The sequence below is a fragment of the Harmonia axyridis genome, chromosome 3 (assembly GCF_914767665.1).
Source record: "Harmonia axyridis chromosome 3, icHarAxyr1.1, whole genome shotgun sequence".
NCBI classification, from domain to species: Eukaryota; Metazoa; Arthropoda; class Insecta; order Coleoptera; family Coccinellidae; genus Harmonia; species Harmonia axyridis.
Genome location: NC_059503.1, coordinates 30,331,331 through 30,352,841, shown reverse-complemented (window position 1 = coordinate 30,352,841; position 21,511 = coordinate 30,331,331). Strand labels below are relative to the sequence as shown.

At 35.9% G+C, this 21,511-nt stretch overlaps 2 protein-coding genes across 2 annotated transcripts; one reads left to right on the top strand and one right to left on the bottom strand.

Moving 5' to 3' along the window:
* Positions 1-5,185: 5,185 nt before the first annotated feature.
* LOC123675116 (SANT and BTB domain regulator of class switch recombination) lies at positions 5,186-12,554 on the bottom strand. Its single transcript, XM_045610368.1, has 12 exons — positions 12,074-12,554; positions 11,730-11,883; positions 11,324-11,551; positions 11,162-11,267; positions 10,974-11,086; positions 10,600-10,867; positions 10,218-10,484; positions 7,459-7,710; positions 6,817-6,989; positions 5,678-5,916; positions 5,411-5,618; positions 5,186-5,350 (listed from the first exon to the last, which is right to left on the bottom strand). Exons 1-12 carry the CDS (start codon positions 12,215-12,217, stop codon positions 5,232-5,234), a joined length of 2,271 nt encoding a protein of 756 aa, XP_045466324.1. The 5' UTR covers positions 12,218-12,554; the 3' UTR covers positions 5,186-5,231.
* A 1,147-nt stretch (positions 12,555-13,701) lies between these two features.
* Positions 13,702-17,744, top strand: LOC123675115 (wee1-like protein kinase). The gene is made up of 6 exons (XM_045610367.1): positions 13,702-14,264; positions 14,390-14,526; positions 14,617-14,812; positions 14,933-15,291; positions 15,468-15,746; positions 15,899-17,744. Exons 1-6 carry the CDS (start codon positions 13,859-13,861, stop codon positions 16,136-16,138), a joined length of 1,617 nt encoding a protein of 538 aa, XP_045466323.1. The 5' UTR covers positions 13,702-13,858; the 3' UTR covers positions 16,139-17,744.
* The last annotated feature ends 3,767 nt before the right edge of the window (positions 17,745-21,511 follow it).

Here is a 21,511-nt window from a genome sequence, read left to right as displayed (position 1 = left end):
TGTGAAGTTTTGAAAAAAGGATTTCTAATAAAGCATTGAACAATCAAATCAGGATTCTCCACGCCTATGGCTCGCACACACAATCTAGCTCGATTGTGATTGGCGACACTAAACTTCCATCTCTCTTGTATTCGGGATCGAGCACAAATGTTTACTTTCCGTTCCTTCTATATATTCTAACTAAGTATCCAACTCAGGGGCGGATCCAGACGATGTTTGAGGGGGGGGGGCATAGAAAGTCACGGCTCATATAGGTTAGCAAAATAGCGGAATTTTTTGTTGGTACCTACTGAGTCAAGTGTTTTATTTATAGAAAGATGGATTTTAGTAAATCATATCATATCCAGTTTCCAACATTTTTGTGGGACAAAAAGTTCAAAAAAATTTTCACATATTTCATAAATACATATGTAAGTTTATTTCATAAGAAAAGTCAGGCGCAAGAAAGTATATAAATTGTAGTAAAAAGAAAACAATTATTTTTACATGAAGAACAAGGCTTCAATTACCATAGTTAGAATGATCCAATTTGGGTCGCTGTTTCATTCGATAACTACGGTTCCAAGTTAACAGTTATGCCTTAGAGGAACAGCTCTTCGTAGATAATTCCCTGCCAATTTCACTAAACATACAGCAAAACCTTGCTGGCCGTTTCCGAAGGCTCACCGCGTTTCGACCACGACCGTTTTTGCTTGACGTTGTCATAAATGATCCACTTTTCATCACCAGATACCAAGCGTTTCAAAAATGGGGCGATTTTGTTGCGATTCTGCAATGATTTTCAGTGGAAATTCGGTCCATGGGTTTTTTTTTTGCGTTAGCTCGTGTGGTATCCATACATCTAGCATCTTCTTGAGATCAGCCTAATGCAAATAGTGTTCCAAAAGGTTTATTGTGCACTCTTAAGCTCTTGGGCAATCGAAACAGGTCTCGACAATGTCCAAGCTTTTATCGATATTTTCGATAATTGGCTTGGCATTCCAGTGCGAAATTATCAAAATTACCGGAACGGAATCGATGAAACCAAAATTGCACGTGATTGGCTATTACAGTGTTAGGTCCAAAAACACCATTCACATTTTCAGCTGCCTGGCTGGTATTTTTGTCTTTTGCTTGAAAAACTATAAAATATATCTAGCGTATTTTCTTTTTGCTAGTGTTCATCTTTTTGGCACGCTCAAACTTAACTGAGTCAACTCATCACAAAACTGTCAGAATGTTTTCGTAGTGCGAAATCTCATCTTTCTAACGCCATATAGTGAACCCCGATAGGACTTGTACAACGCAGGAGAGATACAGATAACTAAAGCCATCTATTGGAAAAATAATTAACTCCTTTTTACTGCACCTATCGAATAAAAACATAAGATCAAATATTAAAATTTAATAAAAATTCTAGTCTCCTATTTTTCGACTATCGTATCTTTGTATAATATTTTCAACATTAAGACTTCTGCAAATGGTTCTATGTATATGCATTAATGCCAATACCACACCAATACAGTCAACCTGTCTTCAGCCATTCTAGATCATATCCAATCTTTCACCCTTATAAGTGCCTACACATATTTTTCAGGATACATTTTCATATGGATAAGGTCCGCGAGGGGGGGGGGGGGCATGCCCCCCCCCCCCCCTGATCCAACTATGTTGTTTGTCATACCTAAGATGCATAGAATACCTGGTGTGTTTACTGATTCGATTTTGTTTCAGACTTTTTGAGAGACCCACCTGTTGCTTTGGTGATGTGCTTCACCAGAGTGCTGTAAGGTGGCGCTCTTTAAAATTTTTCGAATTCCCGCATCTGCCTGGTGCCGTTTAAAAAGGAAATACTGATTTTAGACACTGCAAACATTCACAATAAATTACAATTCAGTTCATATCGAATTTTTACTCAAATGAATGGAATATAATGACAGACCATAGAATATAAAATATTATTGTTCTATACTCAAAGTTCACGACAAGAGCGTAGAAATAGGGGGATACTAGGGGTAATTACACGGTGCTCCTAAATTGGAGATACAAATGAAAATGAAAGATTTCCGGATCATTTTAAGAAAAAAAGTCCTTTAACATGAGTCCCCAAACATTTTGTTTTGAGATACATGTGTTGAAGTTCAAGTTATTTTCTCGTATAACCTTCCCTTCACAAGATATTTAATATGAATTGGCCATAGATATTCCAGTTTAAAGTTTTCACTATGTGATATGCTAATTTTGAATGCAAATCTACAGGGTGATATATTTTCTGGAAGGATGCCTGCTTCCTTCCTCCAAAACTATATTTTGGTGAATGGCTGTTAGTTTAGAAAAATGTAGAAAAAAAAATATGGTCCAGTACTATACTTTTTTGTTTGTTTGTTATAGTTTTGTCGTATCTGCTATCGATTTCGAGAAAAATCTCCAGTAATCCTCAGGAAAATCCAAATTATTATGAAGATCCAGCTAGTAAGCTCTAAAATGAATGCATTAATTATAAGTTTTGGTATTTATTTACCTAATCTGTAGCGAAGATTAATAAATATTTGATAAACTGTACGACACACTAGAAACAACCTGTATATTGAAAGCAAAGCCTTTGTGGGCTCATATTCATGAAACTTTTTTTTCTCAAAATTATCCAAGTAATTTCTCATTTTCCTTCGTAACTCTTATTTGAGAACAACCTAATTAGTAACAACAAAAATTATTTCGAGTAATTTGGTTCAAACTTCATTATCAAACTTCTTTTTCCAACATTACAGATATTAATAAAAGTTGTCGTCAAAAATTTTTTTTTCGATTATCCCTCCCCAAGAAAAAAAAGATCTACGCCCTTGTTTCACAAGAGTCGAGAAATGTCAAATGTAAACGATGTATGCGCCATCTGAAAAGCCCGCGATCCCTCGAAATCAAGTAGGTATAAATCCGAAAAATCTCCCGTTTTGTCTGAAAGTTTTACAGCTATAAGTAGACACACCAGGTATTCTATGCATCTTAGTCATACCTTTCGCTTCCAATTGTTTTTTGCGAGTATTCGTCTTACTCAAATAGCGTAATGGATTAATTAACATTTTAATAGTCAAATACCTTTCTGACAAGGTTCTTCAGTGCAGATTTATCTTGATTCTGTGTGAAAATGTCTTGATCAATTTTTCCATTTTTTGTAAGAAACCTTTGTATTGCAGTTTAGAATAAACCCACCGATTTTTTCACAAAAAAATTGATAGTTTTTGTTTTATATCACTTTGAGAATTGAATATAAATTAATTTAAAAAAAACATCGAATATTTCATAATATTATACCATGACTTAGAGATACATTCATAGATTATAATTAGTATTTTACAGAAAAATTGTTCCACCTACCAATTCGTAGTGATTTTTTTTCTGATTTTTGATTCTACTATAAACTTTGCCTAGTGTCGCTTATGTCTTTTCGTCTTCTACATTAATTCTACAAATTTATTTGGTGATATTTCAAAAATGTATCTTCTGTCAATGTCGACTGGGAGGTTGACTGTGGTGCCGACGGTACCGGGTTCGAATCCCGACTAGGTCTTGATGGATGTTGTGCATGTCTGGTGGTGGTTAATGTTAGTGGTTGTTCAAGTCTTTAAGAAATAATAAAAAATGTATGTTGACTTAAGGATGAATGCGAGTGTGAATTAGAAGTATTACATGTGGGAAAATTAGGAGAGATCCAACAAATTTGTGACTGGGTACATAACCAAAGGTTGAGCCCAATAAGCGAGAAAGAATGAATGAATGAAATCTTCTGTCAATGACATTTCCATTACTAACTTGATTTCTGCGCAAATCAAAATATGAGTGAATGGGCCATTACCATTTCGATTTTCCACTGCCGCCCGGAATGTCAATAATTCCTGAACGGACTAGGTATAGTAGAATCTGTTAGGCCCGGTGCACACATCCGACTTTTGCAGTTACGACACCCGTTGCGGTGTCGTACCTATTCAATGCACACTACATACTACACCGGCGTGGTTGCGGAGCCGGATCAATTCAATGCGCACTAGTTTCCCATTCAGCATCGTGAATGTAATACTTTCTGGACTTATTTGATTATAGTATTTGTTGGATCATAAAAATTTAAAACTTTTTCAGTTTTTCATGATTTCTACGAAACTGTCACTCATATGATCTTGAAATCTCTAGCTGTTTCAAAAATTGAATTTAAATTTTTATCAATAAGAGTTTGAATAAGACACTTTATTACTTTCGCAATAACTATAGACAATGATAAAATCGTTCGGAAGAAAATAGGCTACCAGCGGACTCACCGATCATGAGAAATAGAGATGAATTGTTGAAAATCCTGTTGTTCGAAGAATTGATGAGAACAACTACCCAATAAATTTTTCTGATGACATCATCTCATTTTAGTTTCTTCAATGAAGAACTCGATATCCAATTCCCTCTCTACCATTGTGCGAACTCACGACAAAAGTAGTATGTGTGCACAGGTCAATATAGAAAAGAGTACTGAGAGATCGCATGTACGACTGCGGCCTAGAGGGACATGCTACCAAAAAACGACCGCATGATGGCAGTTACGACGTCGCAACGGCACGGCGGGTAGTGTGCATGCTCCCATTTGAGGCCCGGTGCACACATCCGACTTTTGCAGTTACGACACCCGTTGCGGTGTCGTACCTATTCAATGCACACTACATACGACACCGTCATGGTTGCGGAGCCGGATCAATTCACTTCAAAGAAGAGCTCAATATCCAATTCCCTCTCGGCCATTGTGCGAACTCACGACAAACGTCGTATGTGTGCGCAGGCCAATTTGGAATAGAGTACTGAGAGATCGCATGTACGACTGCGGCACAGTTGCGGCCTAGAGGGACATGCTACCAAAAAACGACCGTAGGCTGGCAGTTACGACGTCGCAACTGCACGGCGGGTAGTGTGCATGCTCCCATTTGATTCTTTGTACCACAGGCCGCAAGTACGACACTACAACGGCGTCGTGACTGCAAAAGTCGGATGTGTGCACCGGGCCTGATTCTTCGTACCACAGGCCGCAAGTACGACACAGCAACGGTGTCGTAACTACAAAAGTCGGATGTGTGCACCGGGCCTTAGTTATCACCGCTTAAATATGTCGTTCGTCAGGTTTGTCCGTCAATATGCGTCAATTATGCATCAAAGATGTTGGTGTTGAAAAAAATGATTATTTTAATTATTTTGTTTATTCTAATAATTAATTATGGACATCGTTAAGGAAATCTGCAATTTCGCAGTATTTTTCCTTTTGTTGTGCAAAACGGGCGAGTTTTATGTTGACTATTAACATTCTGCTCTTTCCACTCCGATTCTAATCTCACCCAAATACCACCTGTAACACAATATACTTTATAATAGAAAAACAAAAGTTATTCTTTCCAAAAAATATCACCTAAAGGATTCGTGTTCTTGTGGATCAATCTACCATATTTCTGTTTATTGGCGCAATCTAAACTAGTAGAACACTTCTTATTCAACAACGCCGCCATCTGCTTGAGGGTTTTCTCTTCGTAGGACCTCTGTGTGTCTTGATTACTTCTGGCAGATAGGTGTACCTGCCAAAGCCTGCATGGTCTCCTCTTCTTCCTTTTCTTTTTGACCTTTACATTAATTGATTATGACAATAAATTATATCTTCATGTACGAAATTGTAACTCACTGGACGAGGAGATCTTGGCCTACTCTCTTCGCTGGATCCGCTTGAAGAAGATCTGTTCGAATTACTGCTGTCTTCGCGGCTCTCCTCATCACTAGAATGGCCTCTGCTATCCACTTCAACTCCTTTACCTCTTTCAGAGAACATGTTTAGAAGTCCCATTTTGGGACGAGGAGGAACAATTTGAAGACCGTCCCACCAAAATACTTCCTTGCAAACTAGCTTATCACTCGTTGACATATCTAAGTATTCCATGCCAATAATTCGGATTAATTTTTTTGGTAAAGCGAGCACTATTGTATTGAACTAGTAGGACAACGCAATTTCGCAAAAATAATTTTCTATTTAGATGACAAATGATTCTTGCCAAATTAGGTCAAAATCATATGTCATAATTAATACTGCAGGCCCAGTATGGGGAATTTTGTTTCATAATACAAATGTTGATATTCTATGTGCTCACTGAAATTTGTACTGTGTAGATTAAAAGCAGCAATATCGAATAATTCTGATTTTATAATGGGTAATTTAGCTAAATGAATACTGCTATTTTTATCATCTGATTAGCTGATGTTTATTTAATAAATAATATTCAATAAACACTATTCTTCTGAGATGAATATTGTGTTTAAAACAGCTCGCAGGAATGCAATTCGAATTTTATCAAATGTTTTTTTGAAGCTATTTCAGGTTGAGGATGGACTTTTTTACAATACATCTTCCCAGGTAAAATATCATGATCTCTGAGGCAATAATTTTCTTAATACATTTAGATATGGTAGACAGTTTTGACTGGCCTGTACGAACTTGAACGGCGTTGTCCTACCATATTATAAAGAATGTTGCATTCCTTATACTACGATCCTACTATATATACTCTTAATACAATGATATTACCATTAATGGGACAATCAACAAAGACACACGTGAAAGATATCCATTTCAAAAAGAGTAACACGATTTTTCTAGTAGTTGATCAAAAAAATAGTTAGGCATGATAAAGGAAAATTCTCACTGAAGGAAAACAATGCTTTCTTTTATAAATGCAATGCATCGACGAATGCCTCGATTTGAAATAATTTCTCTTATTATCAATTTGGATCCTTCACATGATGTATCTATTTTCTATATCCATCACTGACCTCGAGCCATAAGCCTTGTAAGTCTTTCCGGGAAGAGCAACTCCGGAGGTTCTTCAACAACAAGATGTCTGTAACTGAGTAGTAAATTTAAGACTGCGGAATCCTTAACACTTTTTGTGCACACTGTATGATCCTTAAACTTGCATCCTCGAAAATTACTGAGCAGTTGAAACCTGCAATGTGAAAACTTATATCGTTCTGGGGTCACAATCTAAAAAAAAATAATTTTATCCATTTATTTCTGACACCTATCAATGAACACTATTGCAATTTATGGATTTATTTTTTAATTTTTCAATCTTTAACATTTACGATATTATGATGCATAAATTTTTATTTGTTTTTCGATGGATTGCAACATCTTTCTACAGCCAAATTTTTTCAAGGATAATTTCTTATGATCTAAAGAAGTCATTTTAATTGTATAGTTCATATCTGATCTAAGGAAGAGGAGAAGATATTGGCGAGACCACGTAGAAAGAATGGACCATAATAGATTAGAAGGCCATTAGGAAGACCACCAAAACAATGGGAGGACAGCTGGAGTTCTATCTCCCAGGAAGCCGCACCCCACTCAGGAGACCTTCACGGTGAACAGACCTTAAGGTCTAGAAGAAGAAGAAGAAGTTCATATCTACTCACCTGTACGCCCTGTCGCCACAGCAAGGGTATCTCCCGACAGGCAAAGGGGCCTTTTGGGCATCCAATGTAAAAAACTGAGGAGCATCTGGATGGTACAGACACCAACCCAGTTGATTGGCAGGGAAGAAACGTTTGCATATAAGGCAGTAGAGGAAATGGGCGTTGCCCCATAGTCTCCAATACACCTTACGCCAGGATTTCAGCAGCTTGAATGTTTTGTCGATATATTCATTGATATTCCAGAGAGGATCCCTTAAAGAGAAAATGACAACTATGGAGTTGCATGTGTGTGTATTTTCATTAAACTTTTAATCTGTTCACAAAGGCCCATTTTCAAGGTAATAGTAACTATCGCCATAGTACTATCATGATAGCGCGACAGCAGTCTCGCAATAGTAACTATCGAGTAGTTTACAGTTTACATGGTGACAGTTGCTGTGATAGTTGCAATCATTATCACACTATCGTGATTATACTATCACCGTGAAAATGAGCCTTAATTTTTGAGTTTAATAAACAAAAAATTGGCTATAAATCAAATAATTTGACAACTTTGTGTCTAATCCTTCACAATAATATATCTGTATGATATATTCAGTTTATTTATTTATCCTTCATCAAGAAGACTCATTAAACTTTTATAAAAAAATTGGCTTTCTCCACGACAATTACTGACCCAAATTATTTCACATACAAACCTTTTATGAGTAGACAGAATGCTCCAACAGTAATTAATATTGAACTATTCTTATTACACAAACATTTTAACTGACTCTATCTTGATGGTCATAATGGTAAACAATTTGTTTTCAGAAATTAGATCGTAAATGAAGAAAAAAGATTATAGTTACGTTCAGATTTACACATATAGTATCTAGTAACAATATCATAACAAGCAAAAAATATTAGGAAAACATCTGTAAAAATCTCTTCCATGTATTATACGACTTTTTGATTGCATTTGCTAATCAGTCGTATTCAGATGTCCCAAATTTTTTGTTATTTACTATATTTCCTATAAGACTATAATAAACTGATTCTAATATAATGCAAATAGAATAGAGAAGTTCCTATGTTTAACCAAATACACTGATCAACAATTGCTAGGGATCACTTATGAACTTCTCTTCATTTGTATTTTTTTCAAGTTATCTCGTGAATATCTGTACATTATATGTTCTCTAAGGAAAAAGTAAGATGTTTTGAGTTGATTATATCAAAGTCTTCCTCACTTCATCGGCTCTTGTTCACAATATCGATTATTATCTGTAGGCTGTTACAGGTGGAGTGAAAAGCAATGTGGTATTTGTTATTAAATCTGTTTTTTTCTCTCGTTCAAACACATAAGGTGACAATAATTGAAGAAATGAGAACAATATCAGCTTATCAGTCATGCCGAGAAGACCTTTGGCTCCTGTGCAACTGGACCAAATCATACGGTGGATACAGGAAGGTTTGTCCCATCGAGAAGTGTCCCGGCGGTTGAATGTTTCGCAAAATGTCGTGAGTCGGGCTTGGAATAGGTTCATCCAAAACGACTCAGTAGCTTATGTTCATGGGGCAGGTTGGCAGCGCAGTACAACAGCTGCCCAAGATCGTCTTTTGATCCTCAATGCTAGGAGAAATCCCACTTACCCGGCGTCGCGGCTCAATAAATCACTGAGAGTTGCAACAGGAGTTCTAATTTCGAACCAGACTGTAAGACGACGACTACATGTTCGTGGTTTGAGAGCACGTAGGAGGGTACAACATCCCCGTTTGAATAGGGAACACCGGGTTCATCGACGGCAATAGCCTGAGGAGCACCGCAATTGGACACTTGAAGATTGGAGCCGATGTTTATTTACGGATGAGTCTAGATTTCGTTTGGTCAACTCCGATGGACGTATTATTGCTTGGAGGGAAAGAGGTCGAAGGTATGCAGAACAGTTTATGGTACCCACAACAGCTTTTGGCGGAGGTTCTATATGTGTATGGGGAGGCATTTGTTTGAACCAACGCACAGAGTTGGTTGTTCTGCAGAACACCACCATGACCAGCCAGAGATATCACGATATGATTATTGAACCCATAATTGTTCCGTTTGCGGCTGCCGTGGGCGAGAATTTCATTTTAATTGCCGATAATGCCCGTCCACACCGTAGTGGTCTGGTTAATGAAGCGCTAGAAACTCATGCTATTGATAGGATGGACTGGCCAGCTCGCTCTCCAGACATGAATTGCATCGAACATGTCTGGTCTGAGATATCTAGACAATTGTCAACCTTAGAACAACCGATCAATAACCTGGAGGACCTTTCTAACGCTTTACGGGATATTTGGACGAATTTGCCCCAAAATTTTATAAATCGTTTGATCGAAAGTATGCCTCGTAGGGTAGAATGCTTGGGTACTAGCTTAACCGAAACTTCAGCCTTCTTGTGGTTTCATCATAAAATTTTTATGTTATTCAAACACAGAATTTTGAGTGTTCCTAATAAAGTCTTTTTTTCTCTCCAACTTTCCATTTTTCATTCTTTTCTCAAGTGAACCATATTATCAACTGAAAATACTCTGATATCTGACTAAATTTATAATCTTGGAGCGAATATTTCAGAAATAAATTTAGAACAAGTAAGTGATCCCTATCAATTGTTGAGCAGTGTATATGTTTTGACCTTCTTCTACTATCTTTTATAGGTATAGTGTATTTTTGTTGAAGTTTGTTTGTTGGGAAATAACAAAGGATGATATTTTCCCTAAAGTTTAAAAATGTTTACCTCACATGATAACTCAAGATGGATCCATCATATTGCAACCTCATGCAGGGTGGTATGCATGGAATTCTGAAGGAGACAGATGGTTCAATTAACTGCTGACATTTTTCACATCGGTATGTTTTGGCTAAGGAGTTCCAATGTCCTCTAACACATTCTGGTTCAGGCTCTACCAAGGACACGATGAGTTTTGTGAAGAGTTTTGACTGTAACTTATCTTTCTTATCTCGAATGGAGTCCAGTTCAGTGTTCGTGTACATAGCAGCTAATCTACGAGGAAGCCTCAGTTAAATAGTTAATAGGAACACTTCTAAAACATGATAAACAGGCCTATAACAAGATTCAGCTCAACTGAAGAGGATCAAACTATTTATATTGCTCAAACCTATTTAGGATATGATCATTTAAACAGGATAAATTAGTGGAAGCCCTCAATATCTCATTCATATTCTCATGGCAATATCTCAGGCATTCTTCAAGAAGTGGTTCCATCTGAAGGAAAGCAGCAGAAACAACTATAGGTATCACATTTTGGGAATCTAATTGGGGCCAGTCTTCTTCCAAAAGAAACTCTTTTTGAACCCACTTCATCAGCCATTCAAAAATACCAACATCACAATGTACTGAAATATCCATATCTTCTAATTTTTGGCCTGGAAATCAAATTAATTCGAATAAGCAAGAATAAACGGAGATCGAACAAGTGTGATATTTTAATATGTAACTTTGATGTTCAGTTAAAAATGATTATTAAAATACCTGAAGTTACTTCGGCAAAATAACCCATCTTTTCCACCAGTAACTTTTGATTGCAATAAAAATCCTTTTTCATGTTTTTAACCTCATCACACACATGTATTTCTACTTGGGACCTAAAAGATGAAATAATTGATTTATTAGAGACAATTCCTTTTTATGAATTTAAGATACTATATATTGTTACTAACAATGTTTTTTCTATAGAAAGTTTCGAGCCTTCCTCATTTGGTTTCTTCTTAGAGTTCTTTTCTCCTGAGGAAGTATTAGAATTACTGACTGATACCAATGATTTGTCTGCAACGTACATCAGGAATTTAATTTCAAATTTGGCATTTCTTACACCTATTCACCAGAAGTCTTGCTTAAGGAAGATTTCCTAGTAGGTATGTTTGTTGGTACCATTACAGGAAGAATTGGTAAAATAGGATCCAAAAGACCTTCAGAAAGCACTTCATTCAATTTAGCAATAAGAACTTCACTTGATTTTGCTAAAAAATCAGAATGGGACTTGGACAACTTTGTATCACTCATGTCTGATGATTTTGAAGAGGTTGAAGATGCTTTTTTCGAAATACAATCTGTAAAGAGAAGATAAGTCATGGGAATGTAATTTGTGTGGCAAATATAGTATTCTCCAATGTTATTTATCTCTATCTAACAATAGGAATATGAATAGAATCTGGATGTGCATAAAAGAGTTCCATTTTTTTTTTTTTTTATTAAATTGACCGAATAATTGAACAGAAAAGATCAAACCTGTCGCAGACTGTTCTTTGAGGAGACTTTCACTATTAGATGTTTGACATGCAGTTTCATTCCTTTTTATAAATTGGCTTTCTTTCAACTTTAACCAGTCGATAGCTTCTGTCATACCACTAGCCAAAAGAATTCCTTCCAAGCTCTCCTGTACCTAATGAATATTATAAGAGTAAATGATTTTTAAAAAGGTCTTAAAAAAAATTCTTTTTTATCTAATATGACAGACAGATGTATATACCTATTCTACAAAACACAACAGAGTTTGAAAGACACTTTGAAATTAATATTCCATAGCATTCTAAGATGAACAGACTTTATTATGTTATTGATTATATACTCACTTGATATGCAGTTTTTAAAAATTCCAAGAATTCCTTTACTGTTATCTCTGAACATGATTGTAACTCGGATTGGGGACTTGCTTTGCATTGCCCTGCTAATTTGGTGTTGGAAGAGGAGTGTTCTGGTATTAAATTTGGCTCCATAACTATAAATGAAAAATTAATTTTCTTTACGGAGCCTTTGTGAATTTAGTTATTGATCAAACAAAGTAGCGACTCATCGATGCTAGATTTGGAAATTGACGTTTTTTTTTGAGATGACAACAGTCTTTGATAGATACAACAATACAAATACAATAATAGGTTCATACAAGAAAAATATTGTGTTGTTTCAAAAAGCATCATAAATGATTTTTTCATTCCAAATGAATTATGTATAATTTGTTCAAGAAGAATTGGTAAAAATACGGGAGATTGGAATTTGAACTAGTTAAAAAAAAAAATAATTTTCAAAAAATGAATGTGCAAAAATATACAAGTTTGAATTAAATTCGACCATAGAATATAAAAAGTTTGTATAATTTTTTATGATAGTTCAATCTCGGATCGGAGTTTTTGACTCATTATGAAGGTATTTTTTGAATATTTATCATTATTACGGATCAAATACTAAAAAATATCAATAATAAATTTTGATAAATAAAAAATCATAAACAGCATTGTTTTCAGTTATATTTTTCGTTTTGTGGTTGTCTACACTAACTTCCAATCCTATCAAATTTCAACACACTAATTTGGATATAATGAAATGATTTGCAACTTCATCGAATTTCTCTTGGTTCTGGGGGTGTTAAATCGATTTCGTCAGATTATTCATGAATTTAATGCGTAATTATAAATCATTTCAGAATTCGAAACGTACGATTCAAATTCCGTAATCTGTCACTTTTCGTAACAGTCACACCAACTGCCAAGATTCAATACAAAAGTCACTAGGATGTAAAACCTGAATTTTTCATTGAATTTTGACAATATTTCACAAAACTTGACTGAAATAGAGAAAATATCATCTAACACTCGTTGCAGAAGGCAATTCCAACATTCATGCATTCGAAAACGAGCAAGAAGGAGCGAGTTTTCAAATTTCTCATTCGTTGGAATAAAAGACCATTCTGCAATGATTTTTGTTTGAAAATTGTTAGTTTACAGCACAGAACACTAAATATATAGTTTACAGAACTGTTTTCTCAATCTCCCAAGAGGCATAAATAATTGGGAAATACAAGCCACTGGCTTAAAATATGTAGAAGAAGAAGAAGAACTGTTTTCTGTAACAAATTTGACAGATAACAAATACTCCGTGACAGGAGAGTACCAACCATAGAAATATATTATACATCTATGGTTGGTACCGTGAAATCTGTGTGAAATTGATATTACCCATAGACCTAATATCAAATTGATATTAGGTCTATGATATTACCGGACGATTTTTTAAGTTAAGGCAGAATTATCAGATTTGCCACAAAATTAGAGAAATGAATTGATCCACATCCATTTATGACTTAAATTAAATTGAAATTAATACCGTGTAATTTCTATCAAACACGCATGCTCCTTTCTACTGTCGTCCTTGAGTTCAATCAGACCAATCAGGGTGAGTGTTTTTTGTTGCAAGCGTTGTTTGATTGGCGATTTTATACAATGGTAGAAATAACGGTCGTTGATGCAAGTAGGAAAAGGTGTACGTTGTGTATATATATATATGTATATGTTTCGTTTCTATTGTTCTTTTGTGTTATGAATTAAGAAATTTGATAATTAATAAGTGGTAACTGTGACACCATGGCAGATAAAAATATAACTAATGACGATATGAAAGATTCAGGCTTGGACGACTTGGATTTATCAGGAGATATGTCTTTTGAGTTTTCTAAAGCAAATCTGAGATCTATAGGAAGCCCGAATTCAAGAGGACTAATGGGATCTAGACGACTCGATTTTGACGATGGAGATTATCATACTAGTACTCCTGGACCTAATTCCATGTCTTTTAGTCCACCATATAAGAGAGTTCGTGCTCTGAGGTTATTTGACAGTCCTTTAACACCTAAGACTATAATAAAACAAAGTGTGAATTCATCGCTTCCAAGAAGTAGACTTTTTTCTTCAGATAAACCGAGAGCAGTAGCTTCAGCTTTCTATAAACCTGAAAAGCCTTTGGCAAATGTAAATCCGTTCACTCCAGATGGTAAGACTAATGATGTATTAATTCAATTTGTTTAGTATCTTTAATCAGTTGGTCTAGTATCTTTGGGACGTATCTTAGTTATTTGATTTTATTATAATAATTGTAATATCAACATTTTTTTTTAGGGATGTTGATGACTAAAAAGAGAAGCCGCTCAATAAGATCTCTAATTGGATCCCCAGGTTTGAATACATCATTGACTTTCGATGAGGAAGAAGTAGATTTGAATGAACAACAACCTACCAAAAGAATTGCTCTACAGGTGAGTGAACACCTGCTTCCTGTTTATGCTAATGGAAGATGAACCCTCAATATTAATGGACTATTTTTTTAATGGAATCTTTTATTTCAGGAAAATAACATCTCTAGATACCATCAAGAATTTTTAGAATTAGAGCCATTAGGAAGTGGTGAATTTGGTTCTGTGTATAAATGTGTAAACAGATTGGATGGTTGTGTATATGCAATAAAGAAATCAACTAAACCTGTAGCAGGGAGTGTTTTTGAAAAAACAGCTTTAAATGAAGTATATGCACATGCAGTATTAGGTAATTATTAATTAATTTCTTTTTCATTACTTATTTTATATAAAAATCTCTGATATTTTGAATAATTCTAAGCTCACTAAATTCCAAATTTGATTTTCCATTTTTGATTTTATTTGATAGGTAAACATCAGCATGTGGTAAGATACTATTCTGCATGGGCTGAAGACAACCACATGATCATCCAAAATGAGTATTGTAATGGTGGTGCATTATCTGATCACATAACATCACAACCACTATCATCTGAGGAGCTTTGCAGATTGATACTACATGTGGCTGAGGGACTGAGATACATCCATTCTGAGGGTTTAGTCCACCTAGACATAAAACCAGGCAACATATTCATTTCTATGGAGAAACGTCTTAACTTCAGTTGTACAGATGACAGCATGTATGATTTGGACGAGTCACAATGCGAGTCTGAAGTGACATACAAAATTGGCGATCTTGGACATGTAACCAGCATCAGCAATCCACAGGTGATCATAAAGTTCTTTTTTGAAATATCTGCTAAAAATTATTTTTGATAGAAGGATGTTAATCGATTGAATACATATAATGAATGATGTAGATTTGAAGAAACATAATAATTCACTTTGTATAAAATAAAAATTCAGTACCATCCTATTCATTTAGTATTTAATTTTTATATTAGGTGGAAGAAGGAGATTGTAGATACTTACCAAGAGAGATCTTACAAGACGACCATGCCCATCTACCTAAAGCTGACATTTTCTCCCTGGGTATGACTGCAATAGAATGTGCAGGCTTTGGTCCCTTACCAAAAAATGGTGATTTGTGGCATGAACTGAGAGATGGTAAAGTACCCGATCATCCACTGTTAAATGCATTAGGTGACGGTTTGAAGAGACTCCTTGCTTCGATGATACACCCTGATCCATCCTTGAGACCCACAGCTGTTCAAGTCTTACTGGTAAGTGTATATGTTTTAATTTTGTTTACATCATTTCAGATACAATTTTTTTCCATTTTTAATAAAAATTGACTAATGATTGATCATTAGAGAGGAGTCTACGAAGACTGCTCTAGTGAATTATATTCATCATTTAATATATATATTTTCAGAATGATGCTTTGGTCCCGAAAGGCAAGATGACCACTCTGCAGCTTCAAAAGGAACTAAATGCCGAACGTCTAAAGAACGAGATACTTACGAAACAACTTATGGAAGCCGCCTTATTCATAAAAAGTACGAACAACAACCACCTGTTGTCAAACAATAATAAAGACAAGAAGAGCGCGCCTGCCATATCAAGACTGATAGGAAAGAAGGTGAATAGGAGCGTAAGCACAACGACTTTCTGATCAGTTCAGAATTTCTAATGATGTTTGAATCAAATGCTTTAATGCTCATTTTCAATGGGACAATTTTAAAATTTTTGAGTTGATACAAATCAAAACTTTTCATTTTTATTCCAAATTTTGTTTTGTAACAGTTTCGTTTTTTGGTATTTATTTTGGACTAATCTTTGACCAGAAGATATTGAGGTATACTACGTGTATGAAGAATAAAATGTTTTGTTTGATGACGGTCCTTTTTTCTGAGTCTTTGTTGAAATTACAAATTGCAACGTTATCATAACTTTCTTAGAAGTTGTGATTGTCATTTTGTAGGTTTTATAGGCATACGTTCCACCTGAGCTTGAAGATTGGTTCTTTTTTCTCAAGCTATGGTAGATCGTTGGAATGCAATTATTCTGTCATATTTTTCACATATCCTATAGTTGAGTTTTTTCAGTCTGATTCTGAAATCTCCTATTTGAAAAATTGACTTAGAAATTACATTGATATTTGATTGTTTACAGTTGTTAGATATTTCCCTTTTTTGAAGTTAATTCTCTCAACTTTTTTACAGCCAGTTGAATATTTACTTTTGTTGAATAGTACATAACAGTTTCATATTCAAATTTTAGGTACAGTGTTTGTTAATTCCGCCAGAGGCTAAATGTTTTACTATTTTTATATTGGTTTTAATGATTTTAAAACTTTTGCCATGGATTCTTGTAGTTTCTATATCAATTCCTTAGTTTCAAATAACTCATCTCTTTATTACATAGCTAAGAGCGGAATTTTTTTCGATCATTTGATTTACCGCTGAACTCTTTTTCAAAAGGCTGGTACCTAAAATGGAGAATATGTAATTGGATATATTTTGTCACTTGTGGAATCGATAGCAGGTTTGAAGCTGAGTTGTCTCCATTTAGTGAAGAAAATTAATGAAAAATATGGTAGAGTTTCAGAGATAAAATTGAGAGTGAAATTAATTATACACATCTTTGTGTTGTTTACCAACAAAACTAGAAATGGATGTTTTGTGTCGAGATTTTGTTGAACGCAAAATTTGATATCGAATTCACGAAATGGAAAGAGAATCTTTGTTGAATGTTGAAGGTCCTAGTGACAACTTGAAAAATTGATTATTGTTTGATTTGGTTTTGCGATATGATGGCTGTTCCATGGATAATGTTGTAATGTTAAAATGAAGGTGATATTGTATATAAATTTGTACAGTGAATAGAGAACGTGTATTGTCGATTTTTGTATTTTTTACTCGAAATTTACCTTTAGTTTATTCGAATTTATATATTATATATTGAACCAAAGGTTCTTCGACGTTCTTACTAAATATTATAAACCTATTTTAATATTTTAGAAAATACATTAAATGAATAAAGTCTGTATATAACATTATATTTGATGGAAACCAATTGTTATTTGTGATAAATATTTTGTAATAAAAAGTAAGTCTATATTTCAAATTAGATTTTTAAATGTATTAGCTGTGCTTTGTTTTTTACATTCCTATAGTGTTGTTCTGATATAACAGTTCCACAATTGAGCTTATATGAAGATTAATGTTAAGTTTTCAACTTGTAATGTATTGAAATGAATAAAAGCAACTTTTTTCTTATAAAATAGTATTAATTTCATGCTTCCTATTCAATGAAGTGTATTGGGGTTGTTATATAACTGCTGAACTATAAAAGCAGAATTGTCTTCAAGGTTAATATCGGGGAAAATTGCATGAACATTCAAATTTCTAGTTTTTTGTATTTTTTATCATTTGAACCTACAAGTAGATATAGAAATATACTGAAATGAGAGCTGATAAATGGTGCATATATTTTCAGTTCCTTATTGTACTAGTGTTGAGCGTTATAAATGACTACAGCTTGAAATATGTCAAAATTAAAAATATTTTGTAAAGGACAAAATATTGTTGCTGTGTTGATAGCACTGCTAAGACGGTAATTATGTATGTCGTGTGTGAAATGAAGAACCAGATCTTCGAGACCTGCTACTATAAGTGCTTTCCAGTCAGGTGCGTGTCACCCCAGGGCTCGGCGCACTAGAGCCTCACGCCCTCGCTATTACTGAAACGAGTCAAAACGAATCTGTCAAATTAAACATAAACAAACCAGCGTTCTACAGCTGTTTCGTACTCAGAGGAAGGAGGTTTCGTATTTTATGCGAAGTAACGGTCTTCCTTCTCTCTCCCACCTGTCAGGTGCTCGACGCTCCGCAAATTCGGGGGGTGCATCAGGGGAAAGGGGAAGGTAACGCGAGGGCTTGACGCCCTGTTTACTGCACAGATAACAGAGTGTTTACTGGAACAGTGGATAGTGGAACCACAGACTTTTTGGTGGAACAGTACAAATGCGCACTGGTACGCTTCGGAGCTGTACTAAGGAGCTCCGAACGGTGACTGGAAAGCACTTTATATGTACACTTTACACTATATGTTCGTTCTAACAACGAATCTAGAACAAGTTTGTGTCATATTAGTTTCAATTTGTATGTCTACTTTCGAATCGTTTTCAAACTGCCTGTGCGAATACTGCGAATAGAAAATCTTAGCCTAACATAACCTCAAAATTAATTTTGTTTTCGCCTATTTTGTAATCTCTGTAGGTTGATAGAATTAAAATAATTTCAAACGAATATTATGGATATTTCGTAATCATCACATTAACTTTGAAGCTACTGCTTCAACTGATGTTGAGTGCATGATACCTAACAGTGGCGACGCTAAAATTCTGCTGGCCCCCCCTAAAATTTGACATACTAAGACTAAAAGATTACCAGAACTATAGTTTCGCTTTACTTTGGCCCCCAAAAAAAAAAAAGTCCGGCCCCCTCTTGGCCACCCCTCTTTTTGAAAGCTGGCGTCGCCACTGATACCTACGAAGACCGATTGGGAACTTTATGTAGCCCATTTGAAGTCAGAACTGGAAGGCCGAAATATAATATCAACTCTAATAGAAAGTTGCATCTGTTCACTTCACATCGTGTTTGAAGGGAGCATAAAAAAATAACTCTCTCCATAATTTCCCCTGGTGGAATAATTAATTGGAGGACCTCAAGAGAGGGACAAGGAAAGCCTTCATAACAGAACCAAGCTCCAGAGCAGCTGGGATCACTATCCATTGGCCCTCATAAATTATAACGAAGAAGTAAGAAAGGCCGAAAAGCAGTCCTGGAGAAGCTTCTGTGAGAGAATAGACAAAAGAGCCTCCGCAGCTAGACTTCAAAAGGCACTATCTAAAGATCACTTCAACTCTATTGGCCAAATTAAGAAATATGCGGTAATTTCACGAATGATCCTGATGAAGAGTGCCTAAGGGTACTGCTAAACACTCACTTTCCTGGCTCTATGCGAATCAGAACTATAAGTAATGACACCGTTGGGGAAGTACCTAATCAGCCTCTTCCCAATGGATATGCTCTCTCGCAAAATCCAAACGCGCCCTTCGATGGGCTGGGGTAAGAGCTGGGACTCTTGCCGCGATACGAGGCCTTAAATCATATTCTATGAGGCGATTTCTTATTGTCTGAGTGCTAATTTGCACCCCATGAGTTTGCTCAAGCTGATTTTGAAGGAGGCGAGCGGTTGCAAACCGTTGTCTCAACGAAGAAACTCTCAAGTAACGTTCTTGAATGGTAGTTGTTACCGGGGTCTACCCTGTCCTGGTCTTCGGACATTCATACCTGTCTCCCTGAGCCGCTGCAACATTCTGGACACACTTGTATGGGAAACTCCAAACCTTTCTGCAATTCATGTGTATGTCCACCCTTCTTCTCGCAAAACTACCGCTTGGGCACATTCCTCTTGGGTCAAATTGCGTGTTTCGCGTTGCATAGCGATCGAGTGTAGAAAATCAAACGAAAGAAAAACTATTGATCACTAGAATTGACCGAGAACAACTGATTTCAGAATGGAGGCAATACATTCAAAATCTGATAATCTCATCTTTTTTTATTTCTGCTGGGGAAAAACATCTGTATTGAAGAAAAACGTTGAAAGTGGATAACATATGCATGCATAATTCTGATAAAAATAATTATCATTGAGAACACCTTCAGTTGTAGAATAAATTTGAGATTTCCATAATGTGCGTTAATTCTTTTGCGCAGTGTGTATGTATAACCCATCTAGGTGGGATTATCAGAAAGCTGGTAGACTATTCAACCCAGCAAGAATTGACTGGGCGATAAAAAGCTTTCAACCCTCCAAATTAGCGGTAATACGGAATTTTTCTGATCATGCTCCGGAAGAGGGTTGAATTTATTATAGCTCCGATAGTTGAGATCTTTAGGGCTAGCCATGTGAGGAGCTATATTCCAAACTCTTGGAGGGAAGCAAGTGTAGTATTTAAACCAAAAGTGGGCAGGAAGGACTCATCGGAGTCCAAATCCTATCGGCCCATATGTCTCACCTCTTTCCTCCTGAAAACCATGGAAAAAATAATAGATAATAACACAAGGGGAAATCTAAAGCTCCACAAAAAACATTAGATTACGCTTGCACTGTTTGGTGACATTGGGAGGGCTTTTGGCAACACCCTGCATGTCTCCATTTGTAATGCTGTTGAACGCAAATGGGTGGGATCCTCCACGTTAAGTGGATATCGGCTACGCTGAGGGTACGGACCGTCGAGGAATGTCTGGGGGTAATGGAAGTGACTATTCTGACGTGCAGGGGATGTCCCTAAGGAGAGGTACTGTGTTCCCTGCTGTGGAGCTTGATCATGGATGGTCTCTTGGAGAGGCTCAGGGCTTCAATACTCAGGCGTATTCCGACGAAATAGTGGTGACTGTGAGATGTAAGTATGAGAGTGACTGAATGAAGCATGCCCTCAGTATTATCGAGAAGTAGTGTGACGAAGAAGGACTAACTGTCAACCCCTTAAAGACAACACTAATTCCATCCATTACAAGAAGGAATCTTAACATCATATCTGGGTGGTACTCTAGATAGTAAGCTTAACGGGAGGAAACATATAGACAAGACTCTTCCCAGAGCCACTGCAGCCGTATGGACCTGCGAAAGACTCTTTGAAAAGACATGGGGCATGAGACCGGATATAGTACTGTGGTTATAAGCCCTTTTGTCACTTATGGTGGACAAAAACCAAAGAGATCACCACACGCAGCAATCTGCAGAAACTGATAGGGGCGGATCCAGGAGATGTCTGAGGGGGGGAAGCATAGAAAGTCATGGCTTATATCGATTAGCAAAATAGCGGAATTTTTTGTTGGTACCTACTGAGTCGAGTATTTTTTTGTAGAAAGATGTATTTTAGTAAATCATTTCATATTCAGTTTCCAAATTTTTTGTAGTACAAAAACAAGTTTTAACAATTTCATGAATATATGTAGATTTATTTCATGAGAAAA

Bases quoted from the DNA above. Each gene is read 5' to 3' on its own strand.
- LOC123675116 (XM_045610368.1), bottom strand. From the start codon at position 12,217: ATGGAGCCAAATTTAATACCAGAACACTCCTCTTCCAACACCAAATTA. The intron at 11,552-11,729 runs GTTTGATCTTTT...TTCTCTTTACAG, and splicing joins CAAAGAACAGTCTGCGACAG to ATTGTATTTCGAAAAAAGCA. The intron at 10,485-10,599 runs GTTTGAGCAATA...GCTTCCTCGTAG, and splicing joins AATGATCATATCCTAAATAG to ATTAGCTGCTATGTACACGA.
- LOC123675115 (XM_045610367.1), top strand. From the start codon at position 13,859: ATGGCAGATAAAAATATAACTAATGACGATATGAAAGATTCAGGCTTG. The intron at 14,527-14,616 runs GTGAGTGAACAC...CTTTTATTTCAG, and splicing joins CCAAAAGAATTGCTCTACAG to GAAAATAACATCTCTAGATA. The intron at 14,813-14,932 runs GTAATTATTAAT...TTTATTTGATAG, and splicing joins ATATGCACATGCAGTATTAG to GTAAACATCAGCATGTGGTA.